At 53.7% G+C, this 13,652-nt stretch overlaps 1 protein-coding gene across 1 annotated transcript in view; it reads left to right on the plus strand.

Annotated features, from left to right (window-relative positions):
- C1QTNF12 (C1q and TNF related 12) overlaps nt 1–13,650 on the plus strand; it is a 17,325-nt gene extending 3,675 nt beyond the window's left edge. Inside the window, exons 2-8 of the mRNA XM_069078330.1 lie at nt 7,448–7,564; nt 7,708–7,819; nt 8,408–8,577; nt 10,363–10,471; nt 11,411–11,501; nt 13,201–13,279; nt 13,531–13,650. Of these exons, the coding sequence (XP_068934431.1) occupies nt 7,448–7,564; nt 7,708–7,819; nt 8,408–8,577; nt 10,363–10,471; nt 11,411–11,501; nt 13,201–13,279; nt 13,531–13,629 (777 nt within the window). The 3' untranslated portion in view covers nt 13,630–13,650. The remainder of the gene's footprint in view (nt 1–7,447; nt 7,565–7,707; nt 7,820–8,407; nt 8,578–10,362; nt 10,472–11,410; nt 11,502–13,200; nt 13,280–13,530) is intronic.
- The last annotated feature ends 2 nt before the right edge of the window (nt 13,651–13,652 follow it).

Consider the following 13,652-nt stretch of genomic DNA (forward strand, 5'->3'; position numbering starts at 1 on the left):
TCTCTTCCCCTTCCCTCTTCCTCCCTCTCTTCCCCCTTTCTCCTCCTCTCCCTCCCTCCCCTCCCTTCTCCTCCCCCTCCCTCCTTTGCTTCCCCTCCCTTCCCCCTCCTTTCCCCAATAATATCAGTTGATGTTCGTGGGTCATTTTAAGATTCACAGAATGCTTCCTACGCATGACACGCATAGAGACTGGGAAGCCCCGCATTTCAGTCAGGTGGCCCTGGGTTCGAATCGAGCCTCAGACGCCCACTTGGTGGCCCTGGGCATGTTCTTTCCGAGCCTCCGCTCTGTACAGATGAGGGTGGTCCCAGCGCCCCTCCCAGGGCTATTGTGAGGCTCGAATGAAGCGGTGATGGTTGAATGTCCTTGCCCCAGGTCAGCCACGATTCCGGGCTCTGCCATGAGCCTCAGTGCAGCCCTGTGAGGGAAGGGCTGTGCTAAGCTCCATTTCGCAGATGAGAAAACTGAGGCTCAGAGAGGCCAGGTGACTTGTCCAGAGTCACGCAGCGGGGCCCAGGGCTCCGCGCTTGCTGGCCGGCCAGCCCAGTCTGGAGCTCTGGGCACGTCGTGGTCGCTTCATTCTGATGCGCACCCCGACAGCCTCTGCCGGCTGATGTGGAGGCAGGGCCGCCCAGGAGGGGCTCCCAGGGCCCTGGATGCGTTTCCAGAAGTAGGGTGTTACATGCACTCATGCTCCCACGCTGGAGATGGCTGGTTCCAGCCTCTGCAGCCTTGCCTCTGCCGGCCTCTTTCATCTCCCCACTACACAACCGGCACTATCTGCCCTTCCATCTTCCAGCCTCCAGGGCCCACGTGGGGCTGGGTGTGCCCTGGCACAGATAGGCTGGGCCTGCCGGGGTCCCATTTCAAAGATGGGGAGGCTGAGGGATGATCATGGGGGCCCCCAGGGTCTCCTGGTCCTGCGGGTCACAGGCTGGTTGCCCGAGAATGAAAAGCAATTCTCCCTCTACCCCATCCAAGAGCAGCCCAAGTGACCAAGCAGAGGGGAGAGGTGATTTGGAGGTGGGGAAAAGGCCTGGGGTGCAGGAAGAGCAGAGTGTGTCTGATGGGACCCAGTGCCCATCGCGCCAGGGCCACGTTCCCTGTGGTGGGCCTGCCTGTCCTGTGGCATCTTGAGGTCCTCAGGTATCGGGTGCACATGCTACACCATAACCAGGCCAGGGAAGAGATGAAGATACTGCTTGTGGAACCAAGCCGGGCTTACCCAGGCAGCTCGGCCCCCCCCCCCATTCCCTCCCTGGGATCTCCTCCCTGCGAGCCCCACCTTGCTCCCTAAAGGTCCTCGCTCCTCAGGCCTGCCTCAGGCTCTGTGAATGGCAGGGCCCAGGAAGGGAAGGTTGGCACACATGGTGATGGCCTCCCCCAGGCTGCCAAGGCCATGCTCATTCTGGGCCTTTGACACATTCCAATCTCTTAAGCTGGAGCTAGGACTCCTGACCTAACCCGATGGGTCCACTGTCTTTCTCTCTGAGAGACAGCCTTGGGATTAGGAGCTTCACAGATGTTGTGAATCCCTGGGCTCCTGTCTGAGGTCTGAAGAAGTCGTTATCCCATTGGCTCTGGGTACCTTGATTTGCCCATCCAGGAAATGGAGCTTCGTCCCTGGACACAGTTTGGCTGCATGGATTCTCTCTTTGGGCCAGTAACCAGGCCATGGGTCATCCACCATTCCCCTTCCAAATATGACAGGAAGCAGGGAGATTTTGGTCTGGGGAAAGACCTGTTCTCTATCCAGAGACCTCAGAGGCCATAAGACCTCTGACTCATAGGTAGAGTAAAAAGAAGGCCACCTAGGCTTCATATTTTAGAGGAGGAAACTAAGTGAAGCACAAAAAAAATATGTTGCTCCAAGGCACACAGGTTAGGGATGGGATGGGACTTGAACCCAAGGGATGGGACTCGAACCCAAGACCTCCAACTCCAAATCAATGGTGTTTCCACTGTACCCCACACTCCCTCTTTAAACCACACTTTCTCCAATATAGGATTATCATAGGAATATAGATTTTAATATAGAAGATATATTAGAGACCACCCCCTCATTTTTCAGATGTGGAAACTGAGTCCCACAAGGGAAGCATTTTGTCCAAGGTCACAAAGATAGTAAATAGCAGTCAGGATTTGCATCTAGGGCCTCTGACTCCAGATCTGAGACACTGTTTATGAGATATGGTCACATTCTGGCCGGTCACGGCGGGCTTCCTTGTTCAATCAGCATGTCATAACTGTCTTCTGCTTCTGGGTTTCCTTTTTTAAATGGGAGATTGGAAAGAACTCCAGACTCCAGAGTCTAAGGACCCAGGTTCAAATCCTGCTTCTGATATTTGCTACTTATATGACCTTAGACAAGTTACTTCCCCTCTGTGGGTCTCAGTTTCCTCATCTGTCAAAGGAGATGGCCTCTAAAGCCCCATGATCCTCTGTGGGTCTGAAGGGGGGTCTTGGAATCCCAAGGGAATTGGGGGGGGGTAAGAGGGAGGATGAGGGAAACCAGCCCAAGTACCAAGCAGAGGGGAGTCAGGGCCGATTCCCCCCTAGGAGTGAGGTTCCCCTGGCATTGGGGGGCTCACACTCCAGGTTCTGCACCCCCATTTCTTTTGACCTCCACCCTTGGGAGAGCACTGGATGGAGGAGCTGCGACCCCAGTCAGGGACTTTTGTTCAGAGGGCTCTGGATTCACCATCCCTCCCTGGGGCTCCCTGGATCCCTCTAGCCCACAGAAGAATGGGGCCATTGACCTGGGCTCCTGGAGATTCCTTACCCTGACTCCCAGGGCTGGGGGGAGCCTGCCCTTGACAACTCTCACTTTAACACTAATTACTTAATTAGGCCTGACAGGATGCTGGCTCCCTGCTGCCGGCTGGGCCGCTAAAGCTCAGTGCCCAAAGGGGAGAGGCTTTCCAAGGACTGAGGCTGGAGGCCCACAGTGGGGTGGATGCTGGGTCAAGCAGTCCTCTCCCACTGAAGATGGAGACTGAGACTCCCAAACCTTTGCTGCAGACATTTTAATGTTTTTTTCCCTCAAACTCCCAGTAAGAAAGGGGGGGGGCAGTCAGGATCACTGAGGTCTGGATAACTCACTTGGGTGGTGATTTATGAGATGCTGGGAGTGGTGGTCTGAAAGCCGGCGGGGGATCTACAGAGTGATGGGGGGTGGAAGCCAAGACCCCACGGGGTGCTGGGAGTTGGTGGGGGCTGGTGAGCAGTAATGAGGGGATGGACATGAGCAGTGTCGGGGAATTATTCTTCTCGGCTGAGACTGAGTCCATGTGCCAGGCATGGTGTTAAGCTTGAAGGAAGTGGAGCCTGCCTTCAAGGAGGGACCACTTGACTGGAGCTTTGGGGGTGATGCAATGAGATACACATAGCAGCGTGGTGTGGGGGATAGACATCAGGAAGAACTGAACTGGGTTGGAATTCTGCCTTGGATACTTACTAACTTTTTGGTCTCAGTTTCTCCATCTGCAAAAATGAAAGGGCTGGACTTTATGACCTCAAAGGACCCTTCTAGATTGTAATTGAGGAACCTAAGGAGGTATAAAGAAATAAAAAGAAAAGAATTACATGCAAAGGAATTTTGACAGGTGGAGAGAGCGCTGGGGCTACATTGGGAAGGACTTCTTGGAAGAGGTGGCTTAGGCTAAGCCATGAAGGGAGCTTAGGGTTCCAAGGGACAGAAGTCAGGAAGGAGGGCATTCTAGGTAGGGGGGACAGCCTGGACAAAGGCATGAAAGTGGGAGATGATGGGGAGGAGTATGGAAACGGTCATGAGAGTGAGGGAGGCAAGGACAGGACGACAGTAAGGGAGGATGAGGATAATGAAGGTCAGGTTGGGGGGGTGGGACGCAGCAAAGGTAATGAGTGAGGTTGATGGGTCAGTGGGTAGGAATGGCAAGGGATGGTGAAGGACCCCAGTAGAGATGGGGGTGATGAAGGTGAGGGATCCCAGTGGGCATGGAGGTGATGGAGGTGAGGGATCCCAGTGGGCATGGGGGTGATGGTGGTGAGGGACCCCAGTAGAGATGGGGGTGATGGAGGTGAGGGATCCCAGTGGGCATGGAGGTGATGGAGGTGAGGGATCCCAGTGGGCATGGAGGTGATGGAGGTGAGGGATCCCAGTGGGCATGGGGGTGATGGTGGTGAGGTATCCCAGAGGGGACGGGGGTGAAGGACCCCAATGGGGATGGGGCTGATAGTGGTGAGGGATCCTAGTGGGCATGGGGGTGATAGAGGTGAAGGACCCCAGTAGAGATGGGGGTGATGGAGGTGAGGGATCCTAGTGGGCATGGAGGTGATGGAGGTGAGGGATCCCAGTGGGCATGGGGGTGATGGTGGTGAGGCATCCCAGTGGGGACGGGGGTGAAGGACCCCAATGGGGATGGGGCTGATAGTGGTGAGGGATCCTAGTGGGCATGGGGGTGATAGAGGTGAGGGACCCCAGTAGAGATGGGGGTGATGGAGGTGAGGAATCCCAGTGGGCATGGAGGTGATGGAGGTGAGGGATCCCAGTGGGCATGGGGGTGATGGTGGTGAGGGATCCCAGTGGGCATGGGGGTGATGGAGGTAAGGGATCCCAGTGGGCATGGGGGTGATGGAGGTGAGGGACCCCAGTAGAGATGGGGGTGATGGAGGTGAGGGATCCCAGTGGGCATGGGGGTGATTGAGAGGGAAGATGTGCTTCTATTCCCCTCCCACCAGCCTCTGACTTGGATTCCCATGGACCCAGGGGCCAGGAGCCAGGAGCCGGGAGCCAGAGTTGGCGGGAATCAGGATCCCTTCTTCAGTGGTTCTGAGGTCCCCGCCAGCGTCTGTTAAGCTCATGGCCCTGTTTTATGGGTTTCCTGTTCCAGGCAGAAGGACTGAATTCCTCATCCACACCCGTCACCTTCCCCGGAGAGATTGGGTGGGAGTGGGGGATGGGGAGGGTGGGGTGGGGCTAGGCTGGGGGTGGGGTGGGGGAATGACAGCCGCATTGCTCAGAAGTGATACATTCTTCCCCGGCCCCCTCCCGGCCCCAACACCTCATTCTCTACTCTGGATGAAAAGTCTCAGGCTTTGATTGGATCAGATGGAAATTTGGCCACCATACTGTGGGTGGATTGAGACAGGGTGGGGGAGAGGAAGGGCAAGGAGAAGGGAGAGCCTCAGACAGCCGGGGCCCTAAGCCTGCTCCTCTCCCCCAGCTCCTAGAGGGCCCCTGGGGATCTTGTTGTACATGGGGCCTGAGAGAGTCAATCATCCCCATCCCCTTGCTCTCCAGCTGTAACAGAGTAGGGATTGTCCATCCTGGCCCAGCCTGGCGTGGTGTGGACTTGGGAAGTGGTTGAGGCCCCCTCCCAGCAGGTAGCTAGAAAGAGGGCAGGCCAACTTGTTGATGTAGAAGGATCCTTGGATTTGAAATCAGAGGAGCTGGGTTCTAATTCAGACATTACTACATGAAGGGAGGGGCATGGATTGGATGACCTTAGAGGTCCCTTCTAGCCCTCCATCCGTGAACTTTGAACGGGCCTTTGCTGCCCAGGAGAAGCTGCCTGGCCCAGCCCCGGTGTGAGGCTGGGAGCTTGCCAGCCCCCTCAGTCATCACAGAGGGAGTAAGGCGTCAGCAACACCCGGCACGGTGCCAAGTGGGAACCATTTGCTTGCCTTTGAAACATCTGGCCCCTCCGGCATCCCCTCTGCCCACATTCCCCCTCCCCCAGCCCATGCCAGGCCTGCCTCTGTCTTGGCCCTCACCAAGGCCCAGAGCTGATTGTGAAACGGCTCCCTCTTTCCTACTTCCCATTCTGACCCCCCCTTCCATCCCATCCCTCCCCTGACTCCATCTCTGGCTTAAGGAAATAGAAGGCAAAACACCTGGAAAAAAGACCTTTCTGGATGTGGCCTGCCTGCCCCCCTCCCCCCTCTGGGCTCCTGGCCAAAGCTGGGCCCCAAACATGAGCCTGTGTCTGCTCCCTTGACCAGCTTCTCTCTGATGAGGAGGCTAGATGGGCAGGGGGTGTGTGGTGTGGAGTCTGCTTGTGGGGGAACACTTGGGGGTGGAGGGAGGACCTCTGCCCTCCGACCCGTCCTGGCTGGGTGACCCTGGGCAAGTCATTCTGCTCTCTAAGTGACAGTCTGTGTCTGGGCCTGGAGTTCTTCCTGTCCATGGAATCACAGGTACAGATCAAAAGGGAAAAAACCCAGACAAACATATTTATCTCTGTGTTCCCTTAGGTAGCAGAATCCATTTTTCTGTACCTAATCCCTCTCATATTGGATATTGTGTGTATTGTATTTTTTTACTTTAACTTTTAATTAATTTTTAATTTAGTTATTTGTATCAATTGTTTAAACTTTTATTTTAAAACTAACTTTTTTAACTTTAATTTTTTTATATTTTTTTAAACATTTTTTTTAAGATTTTGAGATTTTGCCTTCTGACTTCTCTCCTTCCCCCCATCTGGTGGTCACAGGCACACCAGTGATGTAGGCCAGAGTCTAGATTTGGAGTCAGGAAGACCTGAGTCCACGCCTGCTTCAGATACATAACTGTGTGACACTGGGCAAGTCTGCCTCAGTTTCCTTTTTGTAAAATGGGAATAATATTAGTGCCGACCTTCTAGGTTTGTTTGAATGATCCAATGAGATAATATTTGTACGGTTCTTTGAAAATCTTAAAATGGGATGAACATTAGACGTGTTATCCGGGGCCTTTGGAGGCCCCCTACTCCAACACCCTCATTTAATAGGTGAGGAAGATGGGCTCAGGGTCTCCCTGAGACACAGTACACAGTACTGTGAGTACTGTACACAGACAACGAGGAACGGTCCCTGCCCTCCCTCAGGAGCCTTACATTTTACTGGGAGCTCACTGGGATATGTGCTACTTGCTTGGCTCATCCCTTCCCTAGAAAGCCAGACGCCCTGAGGGAGGCCATGGGGAGTCATTTGGGACCTCCCTTTGCCCCGACCATTCCTGTATTCAGCTGACCCCCCATCCTCTGGGAGCCCCACAATCCTAGCAATCCATTGACTCTACCCAGCTGACCACAGTCCTTGGTCTGGCTTTGGCCAACTGGGAGCCAGGACTCCTGGGTTTCCTGGGGAGTTGTTAGACTGTAATAAATGACAGAGGTGGGGAGGATTTGGGTCCCCTAAAAGGGGAGACACTGCTCCCGCCTCTTCCACTCCCAGCTGGTCAACTCTTTACTGGGATGCTCTTACTTGTGTCTGCCCCAAGCCTAGCATGCTGTAGATTTCTTGCCATCATTGATACTGGGTTCTCCTGGGTCCATCATGTGTGTTTGTGGTCCAGTAGTCAGGGTCTGAGACCAACCTCTCTGTCCCCATGGGGGGACTAGAGGCCGATGGGGGAGGATGAGGGGGACAGTCTCACTTTCCCCTGGGTGGAGGCTGAGGCCATATGTCTTTGTGGTTGGCTTCTCAGTCTCCTGAGGCTCCAGGTCCTGAGCTCACGGATGCCCACAAAACCTGGCTGAACTTTGTCCGGAGGCCAGATGATGTGACCCCCAGAAAGAAATGCAAAGGGAAAGATAAGAGATTAGTAAGTACAGATGGAGGCTAAGCTGGAGTGGGGGTGGGGTGGGGTGGGGAGCCCTAGGCCTGGGGGAGGAGCCAGCAGGGAGAGGCCTAGGGCCACCTTCTGCCTAGACTTGGATTCTCACCATCTCCTTTGTCTGCTTTAAGCGTGGCCTTGTGGGGCCCCCAGGCCCTCCAGGGCCTGCTGGACCCCCAGGTCCCCCAGGGGCTGAAGTTACCCAGGAAGCCCTATTACAAGAGTTCAAGGATATGCTGAAAGGTGAGAAAGGGTCCTGCCCCGAGCTGACCCCTGAGCTCCTGACTTTGGTCCCAGATTTCCCCCTGACCTTGGCCTTGGAACTGACCCCAGCCTCAGTTTGAGCCTGACCCAGGTCTTAGAACTGACTGACCTTGGATTCCAGCCCCAGCCTGACTCTGACCTTGACACTGATCAGCCTTGGAACCCATCTCTTGTCCTCCCAACCATTCAATTCCAGAAGTCTTTATTAAACACTTACTGTATATGATATGAATATCTAAGAATATTTTACATGTAAAGAATATATTAATATAAATATATAAAAGACATGAATGCATACAGAATTAATATAAAGTAAATACAGAGGAATTTGAGGCCCAGGGAAGAGCATTAACATTTGGGGGGGATCCGTAAGCCCTTCATGTAGGAGGGCAGCCCTGAGCTGGGCCTCCAAAAATGCCAGTAAGTGGAAGAGAACCTGACCTTGGCCTTGGGAAGGGAAGCTGGGCCATGAGAAGCCTCAGGGCCACATTTGGAATGGAAGGCCCCTGGGGCCTGGGGAGGAGAACCGGGTGAATCTGGGCTCTCTCTGACCAGTGTTACCCACAGAGGCCACGGAGCGCCGGGCAGCCACGGCCGCCGTGGCCCAGCCTAGCCAGCAGCCCCTGGATTCTCTGGTAGCCCCCTATAGGCGGGTGGAAGAAGCTTTCCATTGCAAGCTGAAAGCCCAGCTGGTCATTGACAAGAAGACCCTGATGGAACTGCACAACTTCCAGGCGGTGAGCCCGGGGGCCCTCTCCCTTTCCTTCCCCCTGTCTGAGCCTGGGATACTCTCTTCTGGTTTGGTGGAGAGAGAGCTGGAGTTAAAACCTCAGTTTGAATCGAACCTTTCCCTTTCCTAGCTACACGAACCTGGGTAAGTCACTTAAAAAAAAGAAAACGCTCCCAGCTTCAGTTTCCCCATCTGTAAAATGGGCTCATAATGCCTCTCAAGAGTGTTATGGAGCTCCGTTGAGATGATATATGTGAAGTGCTTTTCGAGGCCTCAAGGTGCCTTATAGATGTTAGTGATTATATAATTGAGAGTAAGCAGAGCATAGCCCAGTGAGCGCTGGCCCTGGATTCAGGAGGTCTGGGTTCAAATCCCGCCTTTAGCACTAACTCTGGGACCTTGAACAATTTGCTTAATCTCTTGTTGTCCTCAGGGAGCTCTCAGAAGATGATTCATCTGGTCTTCCTCCTAGAAGTCCCTAAAATGATTTTGTCTGTGAGATCAGTCCTAGCCAGAGGCATAGACACACACACACACACACACACACACACACACAACCCCAAACCCCAAAGACAGGAAACCAGTGCCTGGGGCATGAAGAGACAGGAATGCTTTATCTGGGATCATTTTCTGGTGCCTGCACTTTCCCTCCTCTCCTCTCCAGCCAGTGGTTTGGAATTAAGTTGCTGCTTCTATTAATGTAATTGCTTTAATGGTGGGGGGAGCCCTTTTCTGTTGGGCTCCAAGGCAGCAAAGATGCCAGAGGAGGCCGAGGGATGTTGCTGAGGGTGGGAGGAAGATTGATTGGGTGAGTCCTTCCTCCCCTGCTCTCTCCTCACCCCCAAGGGATCTGTAGATGAATCCTGGCTTTACCATTCCCTTTTTTTCTCATCTCTAAAATGGACTAGATGTCCTTGAAGGTTCTCTTCTAGATATGTGTGTGATTGTAAAGCCAAGGGCAGAGCCAGTCCAGGGGAGAGTGGGATCAGGCAAGCAGCCTGGGGGCCAACTGGGATTCAGGGCTTCCTGGGAAGCCGACAAATGGTAGGAATCACAGGGAAGGTATAAGAGAAGGGTGGTCTCTTATGGGGATTTTGTTGTTCAGTCGTTTCACTTGTGTCCAAATCTTCCTGGCCCCATTTGGGGTTTTCTTGTCAGAGATACTAGAGTGATTTGCCTTTTCCTTTTCCTTCTCCAGTTCATTTTACAGGTGGGGAAACTGAGGCAAACAGGGTGAAGTGACTTGCCCAGGGTCACACAGCTAGGAAGGTAGGAAGGCTGGATTTGAACTCATGAAGATGAGTCTTCTGGCCTCCAGGCCCAGCCACCCTGTCCATTCTCTCTAGTGGGAATTGGCTATTCCTTTTCTCTCTGACTGGCTTCCTCTCCTCCTCTCACTCTGGAAATATGGAGGCGCAGGAGTGGACAGACTTGGCCATGATAGGAGATGGCCAGAACTCTCCAGAGATCCCAGGGAGGCCATAGAGGAGGCAGGGTGGGAAACATAGGGCCTGTTATAGACCACCGACCATAGAACCCTACATTTGAAGCCAAAATGAACATTCAAGGTCAGCTAGGCCAACCCCCTGATTGTACAGATAGGGAAACTGAGGCCAGAGAACTTGCCAGAGTCTCACAATAAATGACAGGTCAGACTTTTCCAAATGGTCTGTGCCTTAGTTTCCCATTTATGATCTGTCCTCAATGTTCCCTGGACTTGGGGAGGAGACAGAAGCTTGCAGTGGTCTTCTAGAACTCTCTACAGCACTAACTCAGGGTTCCTTTATCATAGCCCCTGGCTAAGGGGGCCTTCCTGAGGGGATCGGGCCTGAACCTTTCTACAGGCCGTTTCACCGCCCCTGTATCTGGCATCTATCAGTTCTCGGCCAACGTGCACATCGGTGAGTGTGAATCTGGGGGAAGGGTGAAGGCAGAGCTGGTATACATGGGTGGGAGGGAGACACCAGGGCAGTTCCTTGTGCTTCTGGAGTCTAAAGAACCATAGATGTGTCCTGAGGAAGACTCAGGCTGTGTGCCTACAGATGAAGAAAAGTGAGTTTGGGAAGCATCTGAGGTTGGGAATTTGTTTTGGTGGGGGGGGTGGGTGCTTATGGGCACACTTACAAATCCCCTAATATGTGCCAGACAAGAGGCAGACTGAAAACTGTGGGGGCCTTGGAGGCAGGAAAACCTGGGTTCAAGTCTTGTCTTGGATATATCCTGACTGCCACACCCTGGCCAAATCTTAACCTCTTGGGGTCCTGGCAATTCTTTAAGACCATATTTTAGAATAAAGGGATTGGTCTAGACACCTCTGGGGCCTCTTCTAACTCTGGACCTTGGATCCCATATCCACAGAGAAGTAAATGCAAAGGGGTTTTGGTGTGAGGCTGGGCGCTGGCAATAGGGTGGTGGGAATGGGAGATCAGATAGATTTCCTATAGGAAGGAAGACTTGAGGAAGCCAGGAATTCTACAAGGCAGAGGTGGTTTCATCTGTGTGAGGAACTCCTAATGTAGAAATTTCCTGTCCAGATGCAGGTTGGCAGCTCCTCTTGGGGCTCTGATGGGGCTTGCCAAGCACGACAGACAGTATGCGTCAGAGGCAGGATTTGAACCCAGACCTTTCTGACACCAAGGCCAGCTCTCTATGCTCCATGCTTCTTCTCTTAAAGAGACTGTCCACTGTTTCTGAGGGGCCATCTGTCTTGTGGCTCTAAATCCCTGACTGTGGATAATGGAGAGTCGTTGGCATTTCCGAGCCCCACCGAAGGGGATAAAGGAGTCAGCAGGGCTGGGTTTGAGCAGGCTTTCCGTTCACCTCTGATGCTTTTCTCAAAGATCACAGTGAACTGAAGAGCCGAGCCCAGCTGAGGGCCCGAGACAACGTCCGTGTGCTGATCTGTATCGAATCCTTGTGTCACCAACACACGTAAGGAACTGTGCTTTTAATCCTCAGATTGGTCCTGGACTCCCGTGGCCTCCCACTTCCTTGTCTCTGCAGACTCTGAGGGGTCTCAGCAGTCAGGAATGGGGCCACGAACTCCTGGGAAGGAGGAAGTCTGGGGATGCCATGTTTCAGGAAAACCTAGTATACGGCATGATGTGGGGGGAGCTCTCGGGTTGTTTTGGAGGAGAAGTGGAATGGAAAGGGAAATCTCAGCAGCTCCTCTCCCACTGCCTCATGGCTGGGATGGGGCAAAGACAGTGAATGTGATTTATAGGGATTTCTCATCCTGGCCTTGGCTTCTGATGCAATGCAATAGTTATCAATGTAAAGACTACTTATAGGTTCAAACAATCAATTGCACAAGTACAAGATGGAGGAAGTGTGCTAGGTAACAATTGGTCTGAAAAAGATGTTGGGGTTTGGGTGCAAGCTCAGTATAGGTCAGAAGTGTGATGGGATAGCCCCAAAATCGTGTCGCCTTGGGTACATGGAGAAGCATAGCTTTTAGGACCAAGGTGGGAGTCCTCCGTACCCTTCCCTTGTTCAGATAGCATCGAGAATGACCTGTTAGGAAAGACATCGATAATCAGGAGAATACTGAGGAAAAGGTCACCTAGACAGGAAAGGCCCTTGAGCCTGGGCAGTGGGAGTATCAGCTGAGGGAATGAGGGGATGAGGAACACGGCTGGACCCGAATCTTCAAGAAGACTGTTTGGGCAGCTGTGTGGAGGGTGGATTGAAGAGAGGAGAAAATGAAGGCAGAGAAGCCAGTTAGGAGGTGGTTTCAATATCCAGAAATGAAGAGAAGTCTTGGGGACCTGGGGGGCTGGCTGGCTTCTGGTATGTGAAGGGCAGCAGGGTGGACCTTGCTCTGCCAGGCCCCAGAGGATGGAGCCAGCAGCAGCGGGCGTATCCCAGAGGCCACCTTTAGGCGGTGCAGCTTCCTAACCAGGAGCTCCCTCCCCAAGTAGCATGGGCTGCCTCAGGAGGTAGTGAGCTTCCTGCTGCACTCCTACATCCCCCAGGTCTTCAAACGGAGTTAGGTTCTGGAGAGGATTTTTCTTCAGGTCCAGTTGTACTATTGGGCTCTTATCTAAGAGATCACTTGATCCTGTCCCCACCTCCTCAGTCCCACTCTTAAGGGGGAGGCTGGCAGTAACATTTGGGCAAGGAACAAAGATGATATTCCCCCTTGTGCCCCCCAAGAGAGAGTGGCAATTCCACAATGGAGTCTCAGCCCCCTCCTGCCAAGCACCCTGCTTTGCCTCTCTCCCACCGATCATCCAGAGTGCAGGAGGGACGACTTCCTGGGGAAGCACTAATGTGGGAAGCTTCACGAGAGTGGGGGGAGTGTTAGGGAGAGAGGGAAGGAGGGTTCATGGTAGGAGAAGACCCAAGCAACTGCAGCAGCCCCAGCTGATCTGAAAGGCTCATACTGAGGTGCAATTATTGAGATAAACTCTTAGAGATGTGAGCTCCTTGATGGCCAAGAGAGCTCAGAATCCCATCGGTCTAAGGAGGGAAGGTGGCTGTGCCCTCGGGGGGGGCCCAGTTCCAGGACTCAGACCAAGCCATGGCCTAAAGTGAGATCCTGGACAAAGAAGCCCAGGCGCCGGCCAGTGCTGCCCAGCACCCAAGGGCTCCGCTGTCTCTGACGCCCCTCTGCTGGCTTTGGCTCTAGGTCCCTAGAGGTCATCACGGGCCTGGAGAGCAACAGCAAAGTCTTCACGGTGCACATCCAGGGGCTGCTGCAGCTTCAGGTAGTGATCGTGGGCTAGGGAAGGGGTTGAGGGCCGCCATTGCTTCTGGGCCCGGCTTCTTGGCGCACCCATCCTCTCTACTTAGAGAGGAGGCTGGTTACCTGCTGTTTTGGGTCACCATGTCTCCTGACTTACTCCCCTGCCCCCGGGGTGGGTGGGAGGTAGCTGCCTGCCCTCAGCAGGCCCCAGCCCCTCTCACGCCTGGCCTGGCCATCTGTGGCTCTCCTGGGCTGTGCTTCTTTCTTCCATAGGCTGGTCAGTACACTTCCATCTTTGTGGACAACAGTGCTGGGGCCGCCCTCACCATCCAGAATGGCTCGGACTTCATGGGGCTGCTCGTGGGACTGTGATCTGGAGGGGAGGCCAAGCAGCT

The sequence above is a fragment of the Petaurus breviceps genome, unplaced genomic scaffold (assembly GCF_028583685.1).
Source record: "Petaurus breviceps papuanus isolate PSGF00001 unplaced genomic scaffold, PetGlider_PUasm1.0 91041, whole genome shotgun sequence".
NCBI classification, from domain to species: domain Eukaryota; kingdom Metazoa; phylum Chordata; class Mammalia; order Diprotodontia; family Petauridae; genus Petaurus; species Petaurus breviceps.